The sequence below is a fragment of the Marmota monax genome, unplaced genomic scaffold (genome assembly GCF_021218885.2).
Source record: "Marmota monax isolate L192 unplaced genomic scaffold, Marmota_monax_Labrador192_F-V1.1 WCK01_AAM20220418_F8-fsc00019, whole genome shotgun sequence".
NCBI classification, from domain to species: Eukaryota; Metazoa; Chordata; class Mammalia; order Rodentia; family Sciuridae; genus Marmota; species Marmota monax.
This window is the reverse complement of record NW_026695242.1, coordinates 7,179,064-7,206,367: the sequence shown is the minus strand read 5'-3', so window position 1 is coordinate 7,206,367 and position 27,304 is coordinate 7,179,064. Positions and strand designations below refer to the sequence as shown.

At 59.7% G+C, this 27,304-nt stretch overlaps 2 protein-coding genes across 7 annotated transcripts in view; one reads left to right on the top strand and one right to left on the bottom strand.

Moving 5' to 3' along the window:
• Positions 1-27,304, top strand: part of Cdh23 (cadherin related 23) — a 383,514-nt gene that overhangs the window by 279,205 nt on the left and 77,005 nt on the right. For all 6 annotated transcript variants that reach the window (XR_009226399.1, XM_058577902.1, XM_058577897.1 and 3 more), the window contains exons 22-29: positions 4,884-5,073; positions 5,370-5,515; positions 7,645-7,864; positions 9,398-9,550; positions 11,262-11,375; positions 14,186-14,334; positions 25,222-25,282; positions 25,977-26,125. Coding sequence is in view for 5 of the 6 variants with exons in the window: in XM_058577902.1 (XP_058433885.1) it covers positions 4,884-5,073; positions 5,370-5,515; positions 7,645-7,864; positions 9,398-9,550; positions 11,262-11,375; positions 14,186-14,334; positions 25,222-25,282; positions 25,977-26,125 (1,182 nt within the window). In the remaining variant the exon portion in view is untranslated. The remainder of the gene's footprint in view (positions 1-4,883; positions 5,074-5,369; positions 5,516-7,644; positions 7,865-9,397; positions 9,551-11,261; positions 11,376-14,185; positions 14,335-25,221; positions 25,283-25,976; positions 26,126-27,304) is intronic.
• On the bottom strand, positions 14,306-20,737 carry CUNH10orf105 (chromosome unknown C10orf105 homolog). Its single transcript, XM_058577903.1, has 2 exons — positions 20,551-20,737; positions 14,306-17,639 (listed from the first exon to the last, which is right to left on the bottom strand). Exon 2 carries the CDS (start codon positions 17,632-17,634, stop codon positions 17,233-17,235), a length of 402 nt encoding a protein of 133 aa, XP_058433886.1. The 5' UTR covers positions 17,635-17,639; positions 20,551-20,737; the 3' UTR covers positions 14,306-17,232.

The following is a 27,304-nucleotide window of genomic DNA, read 5'->3' as shown; positions in this document are numbered from 1 at the left end:
TAATGAAAGGTAGTCAGAGGTCAAGGGAAAGCCCTCCCCCAGCTTCCGGTGTAAGTGGAACAGTGTCAGGGGGGCAGGGGCCGAGCTTGTGGCCACTCTTGTCCTGCGATCCCCACACTCTTGCCACCCACCAGGAGAGCCCTGACCCTCAGCTGTGCCCAGCGTCTGTTCTTCAGCACCTGGTGCCCACAGCCATCAGCCTGGCCAGCTCCCACCGGTGCTGGCCCCAGGGCTGGCCCCCTGGGGTCAGAGTCCACTCCAGGGGTGCTTGGTGCAGCACCCCCAGGTTCCCAGCTGGTGACTGTGTGCACATACATCCAGGTGCCACTCAGGGTGGGAGGCAGATGTGGCCAAAGCACTGGGCCTGCAGGATGGAGACCAGCCTCCAGTCCGGCAGGGTGGAGCGCCCCAGGGACCTGCCCTGCTCTGTCACCTCCGAGGGCCTCTCCTCCCCCACCCTGGTGCTCCGTTTGGCTCAATTTGGTGAGACTGGTCCCCAACTGTCCAGCCTCACTGCCACCCAGCCAGCCTTGTGATGGACATGAACTGTGACAGCTCTAGTGTCCCCATTCACTGCCTACCTCGGACATGTCCAGCACCGTGCCCAGGGCCCCCCATGGATGCTCCCACCCTCAACCACCTCCCGCGGCAGGGGATTCTTGCCGCCATTTTACTACAGAGGACAGACCCAGAGCTTCTGGGGCTTACCCAGGTCCCTGGCTAGGAGAGGTGGCATCAGGACCTGAACCCGCTCTGTCTTCCTGAGTAAAGGGATTGGAAAACACCGGCCCGGCCCTTAGGTTCTACCATCTAGTGGGGGGTCCCCAGCAAGTGGCCCCGTCCCGAGGAGCTGGGCATTGACGTGGGTGGGAACTGGGTCAGGGCTTTGGGATCTGACTGTCCAGAGGCCTGCCCACTCACATCCAAGCACCCTGGGGATCTAAGTGGGAGAGGATGTCAACCTGGGAGGCAGGACAAAGACGAAGGAGGGGTTGGTTGTCACACCTGTCCTCTCCACGTGCTCAAGATCTGCTCGACTCCCAGCTGCTGGGTGGTGTCCCCTCCCGGAGGCCCCAGTGCAGAGGGGGTCAAGGACGAGGGATCTGGTGTCTGTGTTATTCCAAGTCCCCTGTGTTGGCGTGGCAGGCCCGGCCCCTTGAAAACCACCCTCCTGGGCCATTTGCTGGGTGGGACTCGAGGTCTGGCATTCTCTGCTGCCACCTGGTGGGCAGACTGGAGACGACCTCCTGCCCCAGCCTGGGACCCAAGAGCTGGGGCCGGGTGCCCACCCTGGAGCCCCTGTCTGCTTATATTACCTTTGCTTTACGCTTCGGGTGACAGAGGTGACTCTACCAGGAACTGGCTGCACAGGACACCAGCCTGGGGCACGTGATCAAAGTCCCCCTGTCAGGCACAGAGATTTTCCAGGTGGGGTCTGCCCTTGACTTTGGGCACTTTTGAGCTCTGGTCCACAGTGGCCCTCTCCACTGGCCTTTCTCATGTTCTGCTGAGCCATGAGCAGATATGGATAATGGGCTGGGGGCCTGCTTGGCACCTGTCACCCTCCTGTCACCCTGTCACCCTCCCCTTTCAACCTGTGTGAGAGTCAGAGTCCTTACCTCAAAACCACCAGGACCTGCCCCGTGGGGACCCCTAGCAGACCCGTCACCACAGCAGGGTCCTGCTGTCCCTCCTCAGGCACAAGACGGGCAGGGACTGGAGCACTGGAGTGTCTCAATGTCCCCTGGTTACATTTGAGCCAGAAAAATAAAAGTAATGACTCAGATGTGCACAGCAGCAGAATCAAAATTAAACCCTGTTATATTAAACATCCTCCAAATGTAATATGGAAATCCAGTGTTTGTGGAAGTCTTATTGCATTCTGAGGACCAATTCTAGAATTCTTGAAAATGTTCCAGAACTCCCTGGAATTCCCAGTTAGAGATGATTGCCAGGAGATGAGAAATCAAGGAGTTTGTACCCGGATCAAGTTGGTTACGGCAAAATAACTTCAAGAATAGTCATAAAAATACTTTAGATGTTATGCCGTAAAATCTCAGTGTGTGTAGGTGTGTGTATGTGGGTAGATTTAAATGCCTTCAAGGGGGCCCCCAGAGCCTTCCAAGGCCCCAGCCCCGGTGAGGAGGGGTGTGACTGGTCATGGGGGAAGGTGGCTGCGGACAGAACAGCCAGCCCAGAGGTCAGGTGACAAGAAAAGTGTGACATTTGAGGGGGGCTGGCCCACATCCTGATCATGTCCCACCGCACACCCCGCCCTCACACACAGGTGTGCCCACCCCGCCCCACTCACCTCTTCCCCACCCCAGAGCCTTTGCCTAAGCTCCTCCCTCCCCCAGAATGCTCTGCTTCCTCTCCCCCACCGCCCTCAGTCTCCCCCATCTGTCCTAGCTGGGAAGGTCTCCTGGTAGAGAGGCCCTCCCTGCCTCTGCCCCTCTCCTGTGGTTTTCTCCAGGTCCCGCAGTGCACGCTTGCTCCTTTGGTTGCCTGTTATTAAGAGGTGGCTAGCTTGGGCAGCTGCTGACCCCAAAGAGTCTGGGTTCTCATTCCAGCTCCACCACTTCCAGCTGTGTGACCTGGGCAAGTTACTTAACCTCTCTGTGTTCCAATCCTCTCACCTAGAAAATGGAGGTAGTAAGAGTCCCAACCTGGTCAGAGTCGGTGTGTCCCCATACTCGCAGCACTGGCGGACAGTGAGTGGCCCACAGACGGCAGCCACCGCCACGGCCACCTCCCTCCCTGCTGCGGTCCCGTCTGTGTGTCCTCCACAGCGCCAGACACATTGTAGGTGTTGGAAGCCTGTGTCCTGGAAGGTCTGGTCTGGGGAATGTCTCTCTCTCCTCCCTCCCCAGCTGGGCTGGCTCTCCCTCACCTGGACTCTAGGGCACATGGCCCAGGACTGTCCCAAGGGTCCCCTGGAGCCCGAGGCTCGGGCGATTGCTCCTGGTGATTTTCCGGGGCTGGAGTCTTTGCTCAGGTGCTTTGGGGGGGGGGTCTCCCACCTGCTCTGTGCGCCAGGTGTGACGGGCACGGGCACCGGGTCACTGCCCACCTGCCTGGGCGCGCCCTCGGGAGCGGCCGTCCCCGTCTGCAGTGAGCTTTGGGCCCAGCTCTCCCCGAGGCTCCTGCAGCCTCCTTCCAGGACCTGGCTGATGGGCGTGGATTCAGAGCCTTTCAGAGCCCTCAGCAAGATAAAGGAGAGGGGAGAGGGAGAGAATGACTCCCCTTCAGGCCCGGAGAAAAATGACGAGCGTGAAATGAATGAGGGAAAGTGGTGAGATTCCCGAAATCGCCCGGCGGGGAGTCTGCGGGGGCCCCAGCCCACGCCACGACCAGGGGGACACCCAGGGCCCGAATTCCTGCCACCCCCCAGCTAGGGCAGTCTACCCAGGCACCTCTGGCACTTGGGGGAGAAGACGAGAGCCCCCCACTGGCGTGCAGTGGGTCTCCCGCGTGGGCCCAGGATGGGTCCTTTCCCCCGGAGCCTGTCCCCGCCCGAGGGTCACCATCCTCCTCCTCTGACCCCAGAGACGTGGAAGGGCAAGGCGCACTCTTCCTTCAGTGACAGGCCTGGCCTGGCTCGAATTGCGCTCAGGGTGCCCTGGAGCCTTGTTTCCTTTTGCAAAATGGGGGTGCTGGGGTCCCCAGGATGGAGGCCGGGGACACGTGCCCACGGCACAATGATGGCACCTCCGGCCTGGAAGGTGGATGCCCTCCCCCACCCCCTGGTGCCACGGGCTGGCGAGGGAGCAGCCTGGTGGGGCTGGGCTGCCTGTCCCCCTCCCAGCAGGGATCCCAGGTCAGGCCCAGCATCAGCCTCCCTCCAGGGGCAGGTGGGCGCCTCGGCCAGGGCAGCTCATCTGTCTGTTCCGCTCGAGTGGCCCCAGAGACACCTCTGGCTGGGGATTAAGCCAGAGGAGGGACAGATTCTGCTGCCAAAGCATAAAGGCCTCACATGGAACATGATGAAGGAGCTGGCGGGGCCCGGCTGTCATTGCCGAGTGTCCTGGAGTTAAGAATGGCACTGTCCTGATGCGGCCCGTCCTCCTCTGGTGCCATGATGGCCTTTGCAGCACAGCAGGTGGAGGAGTTGAGGGTGGCAGCCACTGCTGTCCCCAGAGTGTGAGCTGGCCTGGTTGGTCCCAAGGTTGGTGCTGTGTGACCTTGAACCTGGCCTGGGCCTCTCTGGGCTGTTTTCCCCTGCAAACTGGGGCCCAGCCACGGCTCCCTGTCCATCCTGTCATCCGCGATGTCGCCGAGGCCCAATTCTTTCCCCATCGCTCCACAGCCAGAAGCTCCAATGGAGGGAAGAGAGGTTTGGGGATGAGGCACGGTTTCACTTCCAAATCCTTCCCAAGCTCAGCCCAGGGTTCAGACGCCCCCCAGCCCCCATGCACAGATCACCAGGGGCAGGGAACTGGAGGACCACAGAGCCCATGAACTTGTCCCTGCGTGCCTGGAAAGGAAGGACACGCAGAGGAGCTGGCAGTGTTGCCTGCTGGGCTTAAGGGACCTAGGACTGGGCACAACCCCAGTTCAGCTGTCTCCTGGCTTCCAGAGGTTGGGCACCTCACTGAGCCTTCTCTGTGAAATGGACATAATCATACATGTCCACCTCATAAGGCGGTTGACAGTGCATGGAGAGAGCCTAGTGCTTCTGAGACACAGGCACCTGCTGGCACAGGTGAGTGCTAGGAGCTAGGTGCTATACACAGGTGGGTGCTAGGAGCTAGGTGCTATACACAGGTGGGTGCTAGGAGCTAAGTGCTATACACAGGTGAGTGCTAGGTGCTAAGTTCTATCACAGGTGGGCACAGAGATGCACCTGCACTGGGCTCAGTGAAGGGTCTGTTCCCTCCGGGCAGGTGGTGGCCGTGGACCCAGACCTGGGGGAGAACGGCACCCTGGTGTACAGCATCCAGCCTCCCAACAAGTTCTACAGCCTCAACAGCACCACGGGCAAGATCCGCACCACCCACGTCATGCTGGACCGCGAGAACCCCGACCCCCTGGAGGCGGAGCTGATGCGCAGGATCATCGTCTCTGTGGCTGACTGTACGACCCCCACCCACCCTCGGAGCCCCTCATGCGGGCGGTGGCCCTCGACCCTGGGGGGCTGGGGAGACCCCTGTGATGGGTCCTCAGGAGGCTGGGGCCTGGCCAGGAGGGCTGTACCTGGTCACCAGGAGGAGAGTGACACCTCGTCCAGCTGGACCCCCAGAGCACCCAGGGAGGGACTGGGGAGGGGGCAGGGCCCAGGCTGCCTGGGGAGGGGCTAGATGCAGGACCCTGCCCCTGCCCCCTCCCCGCCCCTCTTCCCTGGCTCCATCCTTCCCTCCCCTGTGCTCCAGGTGGCAGACCCCCCCTGAGGGCCACCAGCAGTGCCACCGTGTTTGTGAACCTCTTGGATCTCAATGACAACGACCCCACCTTTCAGAACCTGCCTTTCGTGGCTGAGGTGCTGGAGGGCACCCCTACGGGAGTCTCCGTCTATCAGGTGAGTGTCCCTCATCTTGTCCCTGACAGTCGACGGGTGGCCGGGGGTGCACTTTGCAGGGGGGCAGGGTTGCCAAACAAGACCCCCAGATGGTGTGCAAGCCATGCCAGGCAGGAGAGATGGGGCTGGATGGACTGGTGGTGGCCCACCAGGTCTGGGCGGGTCCCTGGGGGAAGAGGACTTGAGCCGGTCTTGATGGACAGGCGGGGGGTGGGGGGCGGGGGGGGAGGGGGCACTGGCAGGACAGGGAGGCACAGAGGTGGAGAGGGAGGGAGGGAGGCAGGCGGTCAGAATGCTGGAAGCCAAGCCAGAGGCCCTCTCCAGGCCTGGCGGAGGGCTGGCCCACAGGGCGGATCCAGAGCACAGGGAAGGCCCGCAGCCTAAGCCTGCGTCCAGCCTCCAGCTCTGACCTCACCTGATTTGCAGGAGGTTTTAAAGAAACTCACTCAAGACTCTGTGGCCCAGAACAGGTGGGGCCCATCCTCGACATGGCCCCTCGGCCTCCTGCATCATCCCTTCTAGTCAGAGAGACCCTGCAGGTGCCAATTCAGGGGAGATGATACCCTAACAGGAGCCATTTAGAAATTCCAGAAGGTCCTTCTGTTAACATAGGCTTGGGGCTAGGGTGTTGTTGCTCAGCGGCAGACACTTGCCTAGAGTGTGCAAGGCCCCGGGGTCCATTCGCCCCAAGTACTTACTGCAAAACAAAACACTTGGACTTGGAAGGCCCAACACCATGGGTGTGGATCCCAATTCCACTACCCATGTGCTGTGTGACTTGGAGCACACTACTTAACCTCTCTGAGTCTCAGCCCCCTGGCTTGGAATTGGAGATAACAGTAGTACCTTACCTGCCTGGCCATGCTATGGCCATTCAACCAGGCGTGGGTGTCAAGCAAGCTGCAGGAAATACACAGTGGCTATGGTGTCATCTCCTTTGTAGTTTGACGTGAGAGATTATGGGATCAGGTTGAGGTTGACCTGTCCCCTTTCAAAGAGGGGAGAGTCGTTTGCCAGGATCCCAGAGTGGGCAGTGCCCGCTGGCTGCTGGGCCTCCGTCTCTCCACCTGTAAGAGACTGAGTCTCTCAGCAGAGCACTCTCCCCAGGCCCCCAGCAGGGGGAGCCTCCACCCAGGGAACCACAGCCAGTCCCCAGAGAGTGGTCCCCCAACAGATCAGGAGGGCTGGAGGGTGAGAGAGTGGACGAATCCCCAAACCCTGCTCTCGGGGCTCGCTGACAGCAGGGAAGGAGATGCCCACCAGCGCACCCCTGAGAAGCGGCTCAGAACCACGAGGAGCCCTTTGGGGGAGTGGCAGGATGTGGCTCAGAGACTTCACACGGGGGAGGGGGTTCTGGGGTGAGCCGTGTGGTCCCCTGGCCCCATCTAGGGGATCAGCAATCAAGATTTCTTTTTTTATTTGTTCTTTTTAGATATACAGTAGAGTGCGTTTGACATGTTATACACACATGCAGCACAGCTTAGTCTAAGTAGGATCTCATGCTTGAGGGTGTCCGTGGTGTGGAGTTTACTGTCGTGTGTTCATACATGAACAGAGGAAGGTTGTGTCCGACTCATTCCACTGTCTTTCCCACACCCCTCCCTTCCCTTCATTCCCCTTTATCTAATCCACTGAACTTCTATTCTCTGCCCCTCTTGTTGTTGTTAGCATCTGCATATCAGGGAGAACATTTGGCCTTTGGTTTGGGGGGACTGGCTTCTTTCACTTAGCATGATAGCCTCCAGATCCATGTGTTCCCTGGCAAATGCCATAATTTCATTCTTCTTTATGGCTGAGTAATATTCCATTCATTCATCTGTTGAAGGGTCTTTGAACTGGCCAACTGTTCAAGCCAGCATCACAGGCTGGAGGACGAGGGGAGATTTCTGGGCCCTGGAGAGTTTGGGGAACCCAGGGCCCGCTGGAAGGAACCTGGGAGGACTTCCTCAGGGGAAGTCCTAGAAAGTTCCAGAAAGTCCCTTCTGTGCCCACCTGCAGCCTCGCCCAGTGCTTCTGGACGGCAGCCCACCTGGACCTCTGTCAGCTCTCACAAGCTGTCCTTAGAAAGCCTCCAGGAGGCACACTGGGGCAGTGGCCTGGCACCTCACACAGCCTATCTCCTCTCTCAGGTGGTGGCCATTGACCTGGACGAGGGCCTGAACGGGCTGGTGTCCTACCGCATGCAGGTGGGCATGCCCCGCATGGACTTCCTCATCAACAGCAGCAGCGGCGTGGTGATCACCACCGACGAGCTGGACCGCGAGCGCATCGCCGAGTACCAGCTGCGGGTGGTGGCCAGCGACGCGGGCACGCCCACCAAGAGCTCCACCAGCACGCTCACCGTCCGCGGTGAGGAGGCGGCCTCCTGCGGCGGGGGGGGGGGGGTCCATACTCACCAAGGTGCCCACTGGCCACGGGCACCCTCCCCAGCTGGACCCTTCAGCACCTCACAGCTTGCCCGTCTCCGCCATGCTAAGGATGCCAGCAAAGCCTGTCCCCATCTGGCCACTGCCATCAGGGCCCCAGTCCCTGCCAAGGTCCCCCCACCCCTCCTGGTCTCTGACCCCAGGAGACACAGGGAGGTCAGAGCGGGCCCTGGGACCCCCAGGGCAGGAGCAGGCAGGGGAGGGCAGGGGGCTGTGGAGGGAGCCCTTTGTCTTGGGAAGCCAGAGTTTCTCTGGAGAGTGAAGGAGTCTCCCCGACCTGGGAGAAGGCAGCCACATCCCCAGGTTCCCCAAGATGGTCCCCCTGAGCTGATCCTCAGGGCCCACCACACCTGGGGCAGGGCCCGGGTGGATGACATTCTCATCTGCTTGGATGTGCCTTTAATCGTTCACACAAGGTGGGGACACTGACATGAGTTATGGCCACCAGGCCAGGAATGACTCCAGGGAAATCAGTGCTGAGCTTAGACTGGACGGAGACCGGTCCCCTCAGCCCGTTCCGTCCCATCTGGCTCCTGTGGCCTCCACAGGCTGTGGAGGAGGGCAGCTCTGTGGGGGAGGGAGCTCAGCGCGGGCACACCTGCTGGCCCCCCACTCAAGACCTAGGACGGAGGCCAGATTCTCTGTCCTGTCGACCCACAGCGTGTCCCTGGGCGCCTGGTGCCAGGTCAAAGACCCGCTTCTTTACCATGATTAACAGGGAGCTTGTCCCATCTTTTAGAGGGGACCCAGAGGGCCTCTCCCCAGGGCTCAGCAGAGGCCACAGCGTCCCATGAGCCCATTACTGTTCCTGCTGGTACCACGGGGGGTAGCCAATATGGTGGGGCCATTTCCCTATGAAGGTCACCCCAAGCCCGTCAGCCTCAGGAAGAGAGGCCCGGCCCGTGGAGCTGGGGGAAATCTTTAAGGGAAACTCAACCTTGTGGGGGAGGAGTCCTTCACACATCAGGCCTCCCCAAGAGCCCAGCCCCTCCATTCTGTCCCTGGGACTTTAGACCAGTCCCTTGTCTCTGAGCTTCTGTGTCCCCAGCTTGGGGCTGTGCCCGAGGGTGCCCGCCTCCTAGGGATGCCCCGTGGCCTGCGTGGGGTGCTATGCGGATGGCACTTAGCGTGTGGAAGAGCCCACCCCGTCCCTGTTATTGTCACTGTGATCTCTGCTGTCATTGTTAGGCACGTTCCAGAGAGATTCTGGAATTTTCTCTCCTCCTTTTGACAATATGTGCAGCAATAAGCCCAGGGGCAGGGCAATGAGGGGGCTCTGGTCAGCTCCGCTCTGGCCCAGCAGGCACAGGAGGCCCGGGGCTCATGACCAGCAGGTATTAGCACAAGCGCCACTCAAGGCTGGTGACTCCCTTGCAAATCCCATTCCTGCTGGGTGCGGGGCATGAGCCTCTGGAGGCGGGCCTAGCCCCGTGTCCCCGTGTCCCCGTGTCCACAGTGCTGGATGTGAACGACGAGACGCCCACCTTCTCCCCGGCCGTGTACAACGTGTCGGTGTCTGAGGACGTGCCGCGGGAGTTCCGGGTGGTCTGGCTGAACTGCACCGACAACGATGTGGGCCTCAACGCCGAGCTCAGCTACTTCATCACAGGTGGGCGGCCCGCGGCTGGAGCGGCGGGCTCGGGGCTCGGGGCTCGGGGCTCGGTTCTCGCCCCTGCGTCACGGAGGGTGTGCAGCGTTCCCCAAGGGCCCTGCAGCTCCATCACTCTGCTCGAGCTCCCTGGGGACCTCCTGAACCTGTCAAGGGGTGACACAGGGGAGGGAGGACTGGCTGGGCTTCCCCCTGCACCCCAAGTCAGGGTGAGGAAGAGTGACTGGGGGCACGTGGCCTTGTCCTTCCCCGGGGACCCCTTACCCACGCGGAGATCGCCCATCTGCTTAGAGGCAGCTGGCTTGGGGGGCCTCAGTCAGCTGGTTTAACTTTAAAATGGTGACCAGCTACCCCCTGGACAGCTGTGGCCAAAGATGATGGGGCCCTGTCCTGTCGCGACCAGGAACACGAGTCATGATGGATTAGCCACGTCTGCCGCAGTGGCAGGACAGACAGGATGGCGGTCCTTCCCTGGGCTGGGCATCCTTCTGGGCACCCTTCACCGGAGAGGTGCTAAGACACACGGTGGGTGGGAGAGTCGGCAGTCCTCAGCCCTCAGCCCTCCAGCGGCCCCCCTACAGGGCTGTCTTCTCTCTGCTCATGATTGGCCCGCGGCCACATCACGCACGCCCAAGCACATGCCTACCCATGAGCTTGCACACGTGCGCAGTGTGCACTCGGGCTCCCTGACTCCTCTGCCCTGGAGCTCGGACTCCGGGGCTCACAGCCCTTCCAGGGTCACTGCAGCCACTCGCTTCCCTACCCGATGGGGCGACCTCCAGCCTGGTCCTCAGGACTGACCCAGGAAAGGCATAGGTACCGAGAGCCTGCACCCTGCACATGGCAGTCAGCGCCAGGGTTCAGTCACCGACACTAATTATTCCTTAGTTCTTCCCTGTCCCTGCTAGAAGCCAGATTTGTCCTTACAGATGGTACTTCACACACTGGGGAGTGCTAGAGGAGTGGGGCCAGGACACTTCCAGGGGCAAACCAGCAAGGACAAGGGAGTTCTTGGCAGCCCCCGGGACGCATTCCCGCATTCCCTGGACTCGCGGGTTCTGGCCTGCTGAGAGCCCTTCCAGATCCTCAGCGCCTCTGCAGAGTCCTGGTCCCAGCTCTCCCCAAACCTAGTACCGTGGCGCCCTCTGCTGCCCAGAGCGCCACACTGCCTGCAGCTCACAGGGGAGGGGTTCCCATGTGGTCCCCAGCCCTGTCCAACCACAGAGAAGAGACCCTCACACTTCCCACCTGTCCTGGAACTCAGAAAGACTGTCTCTGTCCACCCACCTCTGCTCTTCACACACTGGATCTCAGCTGAGCCCAAAGTCCTGGGCCACATTTCAAAGCTCCCACTCAAGTTAACTGCTCAGCCACTTCTGCAGGGAGGCAGGGGGCAGAGTGGAGAAGGGGCAGCATGTCGTGACCTCAGAAAAGGACCCATTTCTCCTCTCTGTCAAACGGAGGTTAAATGAACCCGTCAATGGGGAATGGCCAGGATGTAGTAGGTGCTCAATAAATGTTATGCCCCTATGTCCAGGAACCTGGCCCATGCAGCTGTGCCCTCATCACAGCCCCTGGGGAGGGCTGAGCTGAGCATGGCACTCACTCCTGGGCCACCCCAGGCATGCAGCAGAGACTTGGGGGGCAGCTCCCTTTGCCTGGTCCTGGAGCTCTGCTACCAACCCGAAGCTTCCTTCTCTTCTATCCATAGGGGGAAACGTGGACGGGAAGTTCAGCGTGGGCTACCGCGATGCCTTTGTCAGGACGGTGGTGGGGCTGGACCGCGAGACCACTGCCGCATACACACTTGTCCTGGAGGCCATCGGTACGTACCAGCTGTGCCACACACACACACCACACCACCAACACGGCCTCACGGGGCAGAGTTCACATGGAGGCTTCCAGGGGCCAGGCGTGGAGCCAAAGGAGGGATTCTGCCCTGAGGCCAGTGAACAAAGTGCCACCAAGCACTAGCACTTGCGGCCGAGGCTCCTGCTCTGGGCTGTATGTGAAGCTTAGGATGCTAAGGCAGGGGCTTCCTGGGAGCCAGCAGAGGCCAGCAGGGAGACCCTCACTGCAGCGCCAGGCCAAAGAGAGCAGGAAGGGAGAAGGGAGGGCACAGGCGCATCGGGCACCCGGGTGGCAGGAACAGGCAGTGGGCGAGGCCAAGGAGGGCTTCCGAGATGCCCTGGAGCCAGGTCGGACTCCCTGGATCACACGTTTAAAAATAGAATAAGCTGACCTCAGCTCTGTGGGCTCCCAGAACCAGTCCACGGAGACCTCGCGGTAGGTGCGACTGGATTCAGACCCAGGTGGTGCCATCTGGCCTGGGGATCCACGTTGGCTGGCTCTTCCTTCCCTGCATCACCTGGTGGCGGCAGATCATGGCAGCAGCCCCACCCACCCACCCCGCCTTTCTACCCTCTCAGGTTCAAGTGCAGGCAGGGCAGACAGACCTTGCTTCTTACACAGGGTCCCAGCAGAAGCCGCAGATTAGCTCCGTCTGTCCCAGGGCCGTCACTGAGCCTTTGTTGTGACCAGGGGACTGAGGTGCGCGGGTTGGTTAGGCCTAAGCCCCAGGCCCATGCCTGGAGCTGAGCTGGGGCAGAGCCTCCTGCCCGGAATCCCAGGCCTCAGAGTCAGAGAGTGGGGGACGGTCCTCTCAGAGGAATACTCAGGGCCTGGTCTGAGAGAGAGAGAGAAGCAGCTTTCCCAAGGTTGGCCTACACTAGAGAGAGAAGACCAAGATCAGAAAGGTCTCGGTTTGCCAGGCGTCGTGGTGTACAACTGTAATCCCAGGGGCTCGGGAGGCTGAGACAGGAGGATGGCTAGTTCAAAGCCAGCCTCAGCAACAGTGAGGCGCTAAGCAACTCAGGGAGACCCTGTCTCTAAATAAAATACAAAAGGGCTGGGGGGTGTGGCTCAGTGGTTAAGCACCCCTGGTTTCAATTCCTGGTACCAAAAGAGAAAGAAAGAAAAATAGATAGATGGATCGGTTGATCTGGGGTTTGGGAAGCCTAAGGTTGGACTGGAAATTTGGACTTTGATCTTCAGGCAGTTGGGAGCCTTTCAGGGCCCTGGAGGGTAGGGGCGGGATGAGCTGTCTGACTCACTCTTTCCAGCGCAGTTCATCCCCAGCCCAACCTGCCTGGACACCCTCATCCTGTTTCTTCCCACCCTGGGGCGGCCACCCCACCCTTGAAGACCCCTCATCCCCTCTGAGTCCAGCCGCAGCTTCGGGCATCAGCTAGCAGGAGGAAAGGGCTCAGGCTCCGACATTCTGGGTGGCCTCCCAGCTCAGTGTCCCCAGCTGGGGCAAGTGAGCAGGCCCCTCGGGGTGGCTGGAGGCTAGGCTGGGGGAGAGCTTGGGAGTTAAGAGGATCTGCTTGGGGGGGTGACTGCATCCGGCATGTGGCCAGCTAGCCTGGGGAAGAAGCAGAGTCACCCTTGGTTCCCAGCCAACTCCAGCTGCCACGCCTCTCCCTGGGGTGACCGCCCTGGCCTGGTCACAAACATTGGGCACAGCTCCTTCCTCCAGGGAGGACAACCCCACAGCTGTCCTGGGCAGGGCCAAGGCTTCCACCCTCACCCCCACCCCAGGCTGGGAGGGTTCTGCAGAGTCCCCGGATGGACACCTTGGGTTTAGGAGCCAGGCAGGACCAGGCCCCTGAGTGCAGAGCCCCCCACCCCCCAGCCAGATCTGCCCTGCAGCACATCTCTAAGCCCCAGTGTTTTCATAGGAATGACAGCTCTTGTTTAAAAGTTCAGATATTCTATTTCTTTTGAGAAATTGTGGGCGTGGGTGTCCCACATTCTGCCCATCATCGATGGACAGGAGCAGAGGACAGCTCCCTCCCTGTCCCTCACCCCCAGCTGCTGGCTTTGCCTGTGTCTGTGTCCTCCATTTGCGTCACAGATTGGGTGGCTTAAAACATCAGAATGTATCTCTCCTGGGTCTGGAAGTTCACAAGGAGGGGTCAGCAGGGCCTCAGTCCCTCCGCAGGCTCTAGGGGAGAACCCTTCCCCGACGCCCGGTTTCCCATGGCTGTGGGTGCTCCTTGGCTGGTGGCTTCATCTCCACGTGACCTTCTCCCTGTCTCAAATCTCCTTCTGCCTTCTCTTTTTTTTCTTTTCTTTTTTGAGACAGGGTGGGACTAAGTTGCCCAGGCTGGCCTTAAACTTGCAATCCTCCTGCCTCAGACCCTCGAGTGCTGGCACTACAGACAGGCGTGCACCGTGCACCCCGCTCCCCCAGCATGTCTCTCTCATAAAGACGCTTATTGTTGGGTCTACGTCCCACCTGAAGGTCCGAGATGATCTCTTCTCAAGATTCTTAACTTAATTACATCTTCAAAGACCCTTTTTCCAAAAAAAAAAAAAAAAAAAATAGCGTTTGCAGGTCCCCAGGCATCGGGCTATTTCACCTGCTGGGTGCCTCAGTTGCCTTCTCTGTGAAATGGGTGAGGACTGAGTGAGAACAGTGCCCAGCGCATGGGAAGGGAAAGAGTCACTATTGCAAACACTGGGCCAGTGGGCAGAACAGGGCTCGTGTCTGGCTGGAGCCCAGGAGCGTGCATGGGCCCGGGAAGCCTGCCCCTCAGGAAGCCACTGACTGTCCTCCTAAAACTCCCACAGACAACGGCCCCGTAGGCAAGCGGCGCACTGGCACGGCCACTGTGTTTGTCACCGTCCTGGACGTGAACGACAACCGGCCCATCTTTCTGCAGAGCAGCTACGAGGCCAGCGTCCCCGAGGACATCCCTGAGGGCCACAGCATCGTGCAGGCAGGTGGCCCGGGACCCCCTGGTCAGGCGAGCTGGGAGCAGGCAGGGCCACCCTCAGCTCTGAGGGCACTACTCAGTGGCATTATGGCATGGGGGGATGGAAATAGGAGAGGTCCTGAGGAGGACCTGGGACGGGGCCCTGGCTCCCCAGCAAACAGAGAAAGGCCTTGGCCTCCCTCTCCTAGCTCCTCTGCACCCCACCCCACCCCAAAGGGCCTTTCAGAGTAGAGAGGGGACACAGAGGTCACACTTTCCCAGAAGGGAGCTGAGGAGAGCGAGCCAGGGCCCGGAGGCCAGAACACAGGGGCTTTCACAGCCCCTTGGCCCAGCTCCCCTCTTGGGACACAGACAACTGAAGAAGAAAGGGCTCTTTTGGCCCAGAGTAGGATGGCGGCTAAGAGGCTCCGAAGGAACAGGAGGACCGGCCTCCGCACCCCTGAGGCCTGGTTGCCGGGAGAGGGCGGGAAGAATGGCTCCCTTCACCACTCCGGGGCTTTCCAGCTGCACTCGGAGGGGCAGCCAAACACAGCAAAGCTGGGCCTGCCCGCTAGGCAGGTTCCTGTGTCTGGGATGGGAGGAAGGGGGAGCTGGGAGTGTGCCCAGGTCCCCGCATGAGGAGCAGGAGACAGGAAAGGAGCCGGGGGCAGGGAACGTACGTGAAGGAACAGGGAGATAGGAAGCCCCGGGGACTTACAAGGCCTGGTGGCGGGTTCTGGAAGGAGGAAGGAGAAGGATTTCCCTGCTCTGGCCTCAGCTGGTGCAGACTTGCAGAGCCTTGCACCTGAAGCTGTGAGCCTCCCCCCTGTGGGACGTGAGAGGCCTCCCAGGACCGGCAGCCCGCCCACTTAGGGGCACAGCCAGAGCTTTGAGAGCCTCCTCCCACCCCAGGATACTCCCCCACCCCCAGGAAGAGAACACAAGAGCAGAGCCTGCTGACCAGGGGACCATGGGGGGTGCTGGACCCACTACCACTGAGTCAGCCTGGGGTGTCTCAGAGAGGCCCTGGGGGAAGTGAACCAGGAAGAGGTGACCAAGCAGGAATGGAGGGAAGAACAAGCCCCTTTGGGGGGAGGCCTGCCTTACTTCCCAACCCCGAGAATTGGTTTCTATCTACACAACAGTCCTCAGACCGACACCCTAGAGTTCTTGAGTGACGTAGGGCTCCCCCATGTCCCCCACTTTGCAGGGAGAAGTTCGGGGCCTTAGGGTGCCTTCTCCCAGGCTCTGTTAAGGGTTTTTGCAAAGCTGGGCTCCCTCTTTGAGGTCACGCTAAGCCAGAGAGAAAGACAGTGACGTCTCCACCCAGGCCAGCCGGAGGACAGTGGTCCCGTAGGAGCAGCAGCCGGACGCAGGGCGGTGTGCTGGGCAGGCTCCGCCAGAACCCCTGCTGCCCTGGGGAGGGGGAGGCTGGCAGCGGGGCCACCCTCCCTCCAGTAACAGGCCCCACGCCTCTGCCAGAGCTGGTGAGTCAAAGCCAGGACTGGCTCTCTGAGCTCCCAGGCTGGCAGAAGAGAAGGTGCAGACAAGACTGCCACCCGCTGCCCAGAGGAGGCTGCTCTTGGCTCCCTGACAGGTGGGCGAGGCGCTCCAGGCAGGAGGGCAGTTCCCTTGGAGGACTAAGAAAGGCCTTGCACAGAAGGCCTTGGGGGAAAGCATATGCCCCAGTTGGAGAGGCCAGGTGGTCTCGGGTCAAGATCAGGGTAAAAGATGAACTGGAGCCAGCTCCCAGAGACCTCTGCTCACAGTGGCGTGGGCACACCCAGTGGGCATTAGGGCCCCAGTGAAGGATCAGAGCTGAGAAGTGTCACAGTCAGAGCTCAGTCCTCAAGGAGACCTGGCCAGCCGCACTGTAGGTCACAGCAGGGTGCAGCCAGGCAACCGTTGGTGGGGCCTGGCCCGCTGACTCTGGGACAGGGGCTAGACATTTTAGGTCCCCTCTTCCCAGGCTCCAAATCTAATGTCCAACCAAAGTGATCAGCATTGGCCTTGGGAAGAGAGGCCAAGGACATGGGATGCTAAGGAGGACATCCTGGGTAGCATTCTTTTGACAGGTCAGTCAGTAGCCAGGTGCATGGACAGTGGACTTGTGTGGTCCAAGGCAAGGACCTGCCGCTGTCCTGGAGGTTGGTATCATACCAGAGGGAAGGCGGCTCCCTGTGTTCTGTGTCTTCAGAGCCCAGGTGGCATCCCTCGAGCTACTGACAGTGGCCAGCCCCCTTGCACTCTGACAAGCCTCTTCCTGGCTCTGGCAGGAACCTCTTCACCCATCCCAGCCCCTTCCTGGTCAGTTCCATCCTGGGCAGCTTTGTGGGCTGCTAAGACAGGGGTCCAGGGCCCCCAGCCAGCACCCAGTCGTCTGATCACCAGGAGGCGGAGGCTGCCCACGGGTCAGCAGGCAGATGCTGGCAGGGCAGGAAACCAAGACGAGGAGTCCCTGGGTCCCTTTGTCTTGGGCACCGAGATGGTGCAGGTGGTAGGACAGGGCCCTGCCCGGGTACAGGCTGAGCTGGGTTTGGCCCTGGAATCAGGGGCAAACTTCCTCTTGGGGGGCAGGGGTGCTGTTTCCAGGAGTGGTTGGTGCCTGGTTACCAGAAAGGGATCCTAAAGAGTTCTGGGTTGCACCCCCAGAGCCTCTCAGGCCAAGGGCACAGATGGCCAGGAGAGCTCACCTCTTGATCCTAGGATCTTTTAGCAAGAGTAGCAAGAGGTCCACAGAAAAGAGGGTGCTGTTTCAGGGACCACCTTTGAGAAAGGACACTGGCTGGGCGCCCAGGGCAGCCCTGGAGGTGAGCACAGGGCCCAGGTTGCTTGGGCCGCTGTCTTGCAGTCCCAGAAGTCCCAGGCGGGAGGATCTGCCGGGGGTGGAGGATAGTGGGGGCATCTGTTTGGAAACGCCTGTCACATTTTGGTCGATTCCGTGCAGTCACAGCTGCCCGGGGGGTTGTCGTGGCCTGGCAGTGGCCGTGGAGGGGCGGTGAGCCACCCCCTCCGGAAGCTGTGCAGAGAGCGGCGCAGGGAGCCCAGGCGCTTCCAAAGCCGGAGCCGGGGTTCGCTGGGGCTCTCGGGGTGGTGGGGCATGCACTCGCGGGCCCTGCGGTGGCGGGGGTCCAGAGCAGCCGGCCTGCAGAGGATCAGGAACAGTAGACAAGAAGCCAGCAGGAGGAAGATGCAGGCCAGGGCGATGAGCACAGGGAGGGGGTCCGTCGCCCCGGTGAGAGTCCCAGGGGTGACAGGAGCCGTGAAGGCGTCCTGGGGGCTGGCGGCCCTGGGGCTGGAGAGACTGGAGTCCTCTGTGCTCATGTCTCCTGCAACAGAAAGGAACCCAAGGTCAGCACAGGTCAGCGGAACCCGAGGCTCAGGGCAGGGAGAGACTTACCTGGGGACATCGATGGGGGCTGGGCTTGGTTAAACCAGGTAGCATGATGGCCATGTGATAGGTTAGGACAGTGAGGCCCAGAGAGTTGGCAAGGCCCAGGGCCTGTCCCACCAGTTTGTAAGTGGTGGAGTGGACCTGGACTGGGGCCTCTTCCCCTCTCGCCTCTGCCCTTCTGTCACGGAGGAGACAGAGGGTAATGCCTTTCGCATTTAGAAACCAATTCTCATGAATGGCCGTAGTCTTAGACCTGAAAGTTTGGAATCAAAGACCAAGTCCACCAATAACTTGTTCTGTGACCAGAGCAAGTCACAGGTTATAAGTTAGCTGGCAAGGGCCCTGGTGACTATCTAATGGCAAAGCTGCAGACGAGGGTCCCCAGGCTTCACCAGGTCTTGACAGCACCTTTAGCTGTGATTTTAGAAAAAGAGAAACAGAGGTTCCATGAATATCTGGAAGCCTGGCTTCTCTCAAAACTCCAGAAATTCACCATTAGCCACACTGGGCCGTGGGCCTTTCAGGTAGCAGCAGCTGCCTACTTTAGACAGGGAGCCCAGCCCACCACGCACCCTCAGGTCCAGCGCACACCTGCCTGGCTCCATGAATGTTCCCGTGGCTGCCGTCCGATGCCGTCCAACCTGTTCCCATGACAGGTAGGGAAGTCAAGGCCCGGAGAGGGGAAGGCCAAGCCCAGGTTCACTTGCCAGGCCCCTGAGCCAGTGGCTAAGCAAAGGCCAAAACCAAGTTCCCTGACTCCTGGCCACGTCTCCTTCCCACCCCTTGGGCCCCCAACCTACTCCCTGAGCTGCTCTAGGAACAGGTGGGAAATAAGCCCACAAGGAATTGGCCAGGTGGGCTGGACCTGCCCAGAGCTCATGCACTTCCAGGCCTTCCTGTTAGGGTTTAAGGTCATCCCAGGACGGCACCCTGCAGGTGTCTGTGGAGATACAAAGACTGAGCTTTTGGCTGCCTGTGGCTGGGTGGCAGATAACAATGACTCTGGAGCCTGCTGGCAGGTACGGCATGGACAGGGAGGACAGGTGGGCAGGCTCCCTGGAAGCACTGGCAGCCCCCCCAGCCCAGGCCTATGGTCCTGCTCCCTGGATCTGGCCCCAGGTACTGGGCTCTTCCAGTTTCCCAAGGGAAGCCAGAAACTGGATTTTTTTTTTTTTTAAGACAAATATTCCTGATGTTTCAATGTTGACAACTCATTCAATGTGTTTAAAGCAACATGGAGGAAAACAAGCAAGAGGGAGACAACAAAGGCCAAATAAACTGGATTCCAAACATTTTGAAATGGATTTTCAAATATTTGAAACACTCCACAGGCCAATTCTAATCTCAACAGGCTCGGTCCAGCTCACAGGCCAGCATTTATGATCTCTGAATTCTACAAACACAGGACAGAAGATCCAAAAGAGGGTCTAATATGACTGATTGTTTCTGTTCAACCCTGGAGTCTTTCCTGAGGCTAGGGAGAGCAGAACTTCCTCTTCCCCACGGCAGCTTAGTCTGACCCAGGTTTCAAGAGTCAAGTTTCAGCTGGGCACAGTGTCCCACACCTGTAACCCCAGCTGCTCGGGAGGCTGAGGCAGGGGGATCACAAGTTCACAGCCAACCTTGGCAATTAAGCAAGACCCTGTCTCAAAAAAATAAAAAGGGCTGGGGATGTAGCTCAGTGGTAGAGTGCCCCTAGGTTCAGTCCCCAGAACCCAACAAAGAAAGAAGGAAAGGTTGAGAAACACAGACAGACAGACAGACAATTCTCCAGCACCAAAACCCAGCAGGAGAGACTCGTCATGCCCAGGTTCTGCGTGTAGCTGTGGAGAATCCCTGACGGCAGGCAGCGGGGAGGGGAGCATGGTCACCCAGTCCTCCAGCCCTGGAGCCCCTGTCCTACCCCAGGTACTCACCGGTAGCTCCGGGACCTAACTTCTGGCTCCCTGCGCCCAGCAGACTGAGGGCTTCCAGAGCTCCCACCCCACTTCCCACGGCCCCTCCACACCCCTCCTGGCACTTCCAGACAGAAAACGACCCCTCCCAGCTCCTGCCTGGAAACTCTGATGCCCGTCTAGTTGCCCAGGGCCTCCGCCCTTCAGGCATCAAGCCGGAGGGCTCTCTGGCTGGGTACTGTGTGCGGGTTGGCCCTTCCTTGAGTCTCAGCAGCAGGAGGGGTGGGGTGGACCCGCTCCGTCTCCCTCCGGGACCAGCTGTCCCTCTAGGCTGGCCTGGGAGGGGGCTGGAGAAAGGAGAGGAGAGTCTGAGCTGGAAGAAGCTTTGATTCTACTAGTGCTAGTGTCGGATGTCCAGGGCCTTCAGATAGATTGGGAGAAGCCGGCAGGCCAGCCCAGAGGTCCAGGCTCCAGGCCTTAGGCCTGCATCAATCAAAGCAAGACTGAGGTTGGAGTCAGCGTCTGAGCTGTTCCTGTGGTGCCCTAGAGCATAAGGGGGGTCCAGCCACCAGCTCTCTCCACACCCCCTGCTGACCAGCCAGCGAGGGCCAGCTGGGTCGCAGGAAAGAGGCCCTCCAAGTCAAGCCAGGGACGGTCTTGGACGCAGGGGAAGCCTGTCCCTTCTAACTGAAGTCCTACTCTGGCTGCATCATGCAAGCTCACTCTAGAACCTTCTCCCTTCCTTCAGAGTCTCACAGAATAGGACCTGTAAGAGCAGAGAGGGCTCCTCTGTGGCCTTGGCCTCGAAACCTCACTGTCCTTGTCTGCTCTCTGCAGAACCAGAGGGCTTGCCGAGGCCTGAGCACACCTCAAATCCTCCCCAGGGCCCCCCAGCAAGGGTCTCACCCCCATTCCCTCCCCAGACCTGCTCTGCGGTCCCCGAGCACTGACCTCAGAGCCAGCCCTCAGCAGGCTGAGCTCGGTGAGCAGGTGTCCTCAGCAGTCCAGGGGAGGCCTGCGGGAGCACCAGGAGGCCCCTGGGACCCCACCAGGCCCTGGGCTGTGCCGTGCCCTGCACCCTCAGTCGGCCAGGCCTGGCGGAGTGGGCTCACTCCCCGGCTCTCCAGCTGGACCTGGCTTTGCTGGGAGTTGGCCCTGCCTTGGGGGAGGGGACAGCCAGGAGGGTAGGGATGGCAACTGGGTGGGAAGAGGAGAGGGGCTGTCGCCTCACTCTGGCCCGTCTCCTTGGAGGCCTCTCAGGGGCGGAGGAGCTGGGGGAACAGGGGCGGGTGGAACTGTCCCCAGGCCACTCAGCGCTCACCTTCTCCCTTGGAAGTTCCAACAGCCTGGTGGGCGCGTCAGCCAGCGGGTGGCCATTCAGTGCCTGCCAGCCCCCAGGTTACTGGGGAGAGAAGCGGCAGGAGGGGAGCAGAGGAATGATGGGCCCTGGCAGCCCTGAGGCCCCCTGCCGCAACCCCAGGCCCAGCCTTCTGGGCCTCTCTCTCCACTTCTCAGAAAAGCACGCTTCCTTTGAAGGCGTCCAGCTGCAGAACTGAGGGGCGAAACCGGCATTGCTAAAGGTCAAAGAGATCACAGGGCAGCAGGCTTGGGGACGGCCAGAGCCATGGTGGGCCCTGGGCTCTCTCCAACACACACACACACACACACACACACGCACACACGCACACACGCACACCCTCCCCAGCCTCCTGCCTTCCTGGAAGCGAGATCTACCCTGGCAACCAGCTACTGCTGGGAGAAGCCCCCCCCCCCAGGGCTCTGAGCTCCCAGATACGCAGCACAGGAGGAGTCATGGCCGCGTCCAAGACCTGAGCCTGGACCCCCACATCTTTACGAGCTATAATTTTTGTTTTTAATTCTTCCCTCCTGCATTTAACCTTGACCACAGAAAGAGGCCTTGTCTGCCACCCCCAAATGGCTGGGAGCCTCCCTGTGGACTGTCAAAGCTGCAGAGACCCTTCAAGATCATCTTTCTCTTCCTACAATGACCACACTGAGTTCCAGAGAGCTGTGACCTGCCCACGGCCACCCAGCGACTTGGTGGGTGGGAGGTTTGGTGATCTCCCCAGACCCGGGTGGCACCAGGCGCCCAGAACCCACGCTGGGGTTCCTGCGTCTTCCTTCTCAGACTTGGCCACCCTCGGTCTCCTTGACCTCCTTGGCCCAAACCCGCTGGCCACTGGGCCTCTGCTCCTGAGACAGAGGAGGCAAAACACCCTCCGGGCAGCTCAGCCTCTCCCCTGTCCTGCTCCTCCCAGATCTGAATGGACAAAGCACCTTCATGTCTGTCCCTTCTCAGGGAAGGGAGGGAAAGAACTCCACAGCAGGGAACTCAGCCGTCCCCAACCCCAGCATCAATCAAGGGGGCTTCCCAAGAGGGTGGCGGAAGCTGTCCTGTGCCAGGCCCCGGACAAAACGCTCTGCAGGATCACCTCCAACCTAGCCTTCAGTCCTGCGAGGCTGGTCACCACTGTGCCCATCTGCAGATGAGGAAGCTGAGGCTCAGGGTGTTGAAGTCCTTGTCCATGGTCACTCAGCCAATAAATGACAAAGCCAGGAATCTCTTCCCGGTGCACCTGACCCAGAACACTACTTCCTGCTGCTCCAACGTGCTTTCCCTCCTCTCTGCCGTCAGCCTGCTTTTCAAAGTCCTTGGGTGCACCTGCCTCAGTCCCCGCATGTCCCTCGGTCCAACCAGGCCAACTCCAGCTGCCAGGCTGGTCATGCTCATACCAGCCTCATGCCACCACTCTGTGTCCCCCACCCCGTTCCCCTGAGGCTGCCATGTCCCTTCTTCACCCCAGACAGGGATGCATCCCGTCCCTCCCCATGCTCTCCACGGTTCCCACCTGGTTGTCCCTCCCAACTCTTCCTGCTGAGCCAGGGCCTCCCTGTCCTGCCACTGTCTCCTCTGGCCGGTCCCACCCCACAGCCTCTGTCGGCTTGGTCTTTGCATCCTCTCTTCTCTGGAAGTTTGTCCAGTGGGCAAAGATAGGGAATCTGCGTTGGGGCTTTGGTGGCAATGACACAGAAACCCGATTCCTACTGTATCAGGCCAAGGGAGCCCGTGCTGGAGTGATATCAGGACACCCACAGAACCCAGGGCAATCAGCCAGGGAAAGAGGTGCCGCAGGGCTTCCGGAGTATCAGGGGCCAGGGGCCCTGACCCCCAGTGCTCCGTGTTGGGTGACTTTCCCCTGTGCTTCCTGAATGTCACCTTAGTGCCCTCACTAAAGCTCTGCTAAGTGTTTACAATTCACTCTATGCTCCTTCATTCAGTGGGAACGTGGGCACTGTACAGAGACGTAGGGTAGCAGACGGTGACGGGGGTAGGGAGGGCCTGGCAGGGGATGCAGTTCCATAGACAGTGTCCCTTGGTATCTGCACGGATTGATTCCAGGACCCTCAGAGAGACCCAAATCCACGAGTACACAAGTTTCTGATATAAAACGGTGTGTTGAGTCTACGTGTGCATGCGCACGCACACACACACACACACACTCACACACACTCACACACACACCCCATAGCTTACATCCTCCCATCTACTTCACCTTTTTTGTTTGTTGTTTGGTACCAGGGGATTGAACCCTGGGGCACTCAATCACTGAGCCACATCCCCAGCCCAATTTTGAATTTTATTTAGACACAGGGTCTCACTGAGTTGCTTATGGCCTCACTAAGTTGCTGAGGCTGGCTTTGAACTCACGATCCTCCTTCCTCAGCCTCCCGAGCTGCTGGAATTACAGGTGTGCATCACCGTTGCCCAGCTCACTTTTTATTTCTAATATATTTTTGTTTTAATTAACACATAATAATTGGGCATATTTATGGAATACAGAAACTTCAATATGCACATACAGTGTGTAATGGCTAGATCAGGGAACTGGTGTGGCCATCCCCCCAGACGGTAGTCATTTTCTCGCAGTGGGACTGTTCAGGATCCTGTCTGCTAGCTTTGTTCACTTACCCAGTTGCTATCAGCCACGGGTATCTTACTGCAGAACATCAGGAGCCTCTCCTACCCACCTGCACCTGGTACCTGTCCGCCACCTTCTCTCCATCCCTGCCTCCCCCACATCTCTCCCACAGGGAGAGGCCACACTGTTCTGCTCTCTACATCTTTGAGATCAACTTTTTAGCTTCTACCTACAACTGAGAACGTGAGATTTGTCATTATATCTGATTTATTTCACCTGTTTCATCCAGGGTGCCATAAGTGACAGAATTTCGCTCCTTTTTGTGGTGAATATTCCATTGCTATTGTACGGTTTAAATCATCCCTAGGTTACTTGTGATACAGTGTAAATGCTAAAGAAACCATTGTCATACTGAATTCTTTTAGGATTAATGACCATGGGGGAAAGTCTAGACCTCTGCAGTGCAGACACAATGTTTTAAAAATATTTTCAATCTTCAGTTGGTTAAATCCACAGATGCAGGGCTGCACAGTGTTCAGGTAGGGTCTGATGAGAAGATGACATTTTAAAAAGGTCTGAAGCAGAGGAAGGAGTGTGCATGCCAATACCTGGAAGGAGAGATTGTCAGGCAGAGGAAAAAGCAAGGGCAAAGGCCCTGTGGTTGGCATGCACTTGGTGTTCAAGAAATAGCAAGGAGACCAATTGCCTGGGGTGGGGTGGATAAGGAGAAAGTGGTGGAGGGGAGCTCAGAGAGGCCATGGTGGGGGCACACTACTGACACTCCCACAGCTTACTACAAAACAGATTCCCTCACTCTCTGGACCCAAGGTCAAAAATCTCAGCAAAGGGTGTGACTGACTCAGCTTTGAGCAGGGGCCACTCCTGAACCACTTGCCTCTGGCCTCAGCAGTGGAGGTCAGAAAGAAAATGACAGTTACCGTCCACATGCCAGAGCTAGAGAGAGATGTGGGGGAGGAGGAGGGCTGGATCTCCAGGGGAAGCTGAGGAATCGGGGCCTCACCAGGCTCCTCCACCCAAATCCTGAGGAGCCCTCTCTGGCCACCCGGTGGCTGCAGCCTCAGACTGCTTCCCGTGTGACCTGGCCGAGTGCTCTACCTGCCTCAGGTTGGTGAAGGTTCCTTCAGGATGGTCCTGGGGTCAGCTGTGCTTCTGCTGGTAGCCTCGAGGCAGACTCCTTGTAACCAGGGAGCGCCAGGCCACCTGGGAGTTCAGCAGAGATAGTACCCAAGGACAGCAGGAGGGTCTGCGTGTGGACAATCTTGGAGCCAGGACTTTGGAGTGGGACTCCCATGTAAGGACCCTTACGGTGGTCAGCCTGGCTGCGGCCCAGCGTGACCGACAAAGAAGTGTGGCAAGATGCATCTTGGGATCCGGGCACCTCTAGAGGCAGATGGGGAGTGAATGGTGGCCGTGTGGGTGACCTACCTCAGCTGTCACTCATCCTCCCAACCTGAGGGAGGGCCAGGCAACAGGGTTGGCATGGGCCCTCAACAGCCAGACGTCCTGGTGGGGATTAGAGGGTCTCCCGCACCCCCAGCCTCTCAGGAAGCCATGGGTTGAGCCGGGACAGGGTGGTGTGGGGGAGGGGAGGCCGGGCTGCACAGACACCTCCTGTCCCTGCGGCGGGTTAGAAGTGACTCCACTGTTTGCTCTTCCTCAGTTGAAAGCCACGGACGCCGACGAGGGCGAGTTTGGGCGTGTGTGGTACCGCATCCTCCACGGTGAGTGGGCCCCCAGGACGGGGCTGCAGGGAGGAATCCGGAACTCCGATGATTCACACCAAGTGGGGGTGCTCAGGTGATGGCCGTGTCCCCGGAGTCTCATGCTCCGGTGCTTCCCAAAGCCATCACCCTGACGAGTGGGGCCTTGGAGTCCAGGGCGGCCTCCTCCCCTGCCCCTCCCCCCCAACTCCCCAGGGATTCACTGCCATTGGTTCACCTAGAGTCAGGGCCCACCCCTGAGCCGTCACCATGGCCGGTGTGACATACGCTGATCTGCCCCCTTCTGGAACCAAGAGTGCAGTTTCCCTACCTAAAGGACATGGGCTGTGTGGAGGAGGGAGGGTCCCCAGTGGAAAGTCATGGGGAAGGCCACAGAGCCAGCCCTGAGGTGTCCACGAAGCCCCGGACCCAGCACCCACAGGGAGTTTGGTTTTGTGAGAGCCCAGATCCTTCTGCGATTTTTAGAAGGCCTCACGGCACCCACACCTGTGGGTGTGAGGGTCCAGGGAGACCCAGGCTTCCCCTGCAGAGAGGGCAGGTGAACTTCTTCCCTGACCGCCAACTCTGCCAGACCAGGGCCGCAGGAAGCAGAGGTCCCCTGGCCACTGTCACGTCCCCAAGACCTCTGTGTGGAGTCGACCTTCCAACTCTGGCCCCAGGCTGAGCCCGGGCATCTGGTGTGTGCCCCATGCAGGTAACCACGGCAACAACTTCCAGATCGACGTCAGCCACGGGCTCCTGATGCGAGGCCCCCGGCCCCTGGACCGCGAGCGGAACTCGTCGCACGTGCTGGTCGTGGAGGCCTACAACCAGGATCTGGGCCCCATGAGGAGCTCTGTCAGGGTGAGACCAGGGGCGGGCTGGGTGCCGACAGCAGGGCCAGGCCAAGGCTGCAGCTGGACCAAAGATGGCCACCAGTTGTGGCCTTGGTGGAGGCAGGGCCACCATGGACTTAGGTGCTAAATGGCATTTGGGTCTGAGGGTTTGGGGAGGGAGCCCAAGTGGCTGTGAACCCCAGCTGTGGAAGATCACCAACACAAGTGTCTGTCCCAAGGGATGAAAGAGAGGTCCTCACCATAGTAACCCCTAGGTCCACGCAGCCCTGGAGCGCGAGCCCAAGAGATCCCTTACAGATGAGGAAACCGAGGCCCAGCAGAGCTCTGGTGGAAGAACCAGGCACTGAGCCCACACCTCCTTGTCCAAGCGCAGTTCCCATTCCAGTGAAAATGACCCTAACACATTCCAGTGCCCCCTCCCAGCTGCCCCCTCAGAAATATCCCTTTCTGCCCACCCTCACCTGCACAGCTGAAGCCAAGCCCACCTCACCCCCCCCCAAATGGTCAAACACACATGGGCACGGCCCCCGGCCAGGCTGGCCTACTCCTGTCCACAACAGGGGGATGACCAAGAAGGAGAGGACCTCTCAAGAGGTCCCGATGACGTCCTCAGCTGCTCACAGCCCCTTCCCCGGGCGTGGTGGAAAGTGAGTCAGACCCAGACGTCACCCAGAGCAGGAGGGAGACGGGAAAGTGGCAGAGCTGGCAGGGACTTCTGCCCAGAACCGAGTGGCAGAGTCAACTGTTCCTCTCAGCCATCTCCACCCGCTGCTCCCTCCGCCGGAAATGATGAGCCGAGGCCGACCGAGCCTCCCCCAATGTGGGGGCGCTGGGGGGGCGGCCCCGCTGTGGCCGGCTCCTGGCAGCCTGGCCCCAGGAAGCAGTGGGAAGTCACACCTGCGTGCCACCTCCACCCCAGGGACTCTGCCCACATGGAAATAGCGCAGGGGTCGATGCCTTGGGTTTTTACACAGCCCAGTGACAGGAGGTCGGACCCAGTTACCTGACTGTGCACCCAGGCAGCCATGTAGCCACACGCCACGCGTGACGGCCAAACGCTCTCTCAGTGTAGATCAGGACACCCACGGCAGGACCGCCCTTGGTGGGGACGCTTCAGCCACAGAGTGGCGGACATCAGCACAGCGTGGATGGTCCCTGGACCTTGGGCCTCCTGGCCACAGCCCTC

Excerpts from the sequence above, each read along its gene's own strand:
- CUNH10orf105 (XM_058577903.1), bottom strand. The coding sequence starts at position 17,634 with ATGAGCACAGAGGACTCCAGTCTCTCCAGCCCCAGGGCCGCCAGCCCC.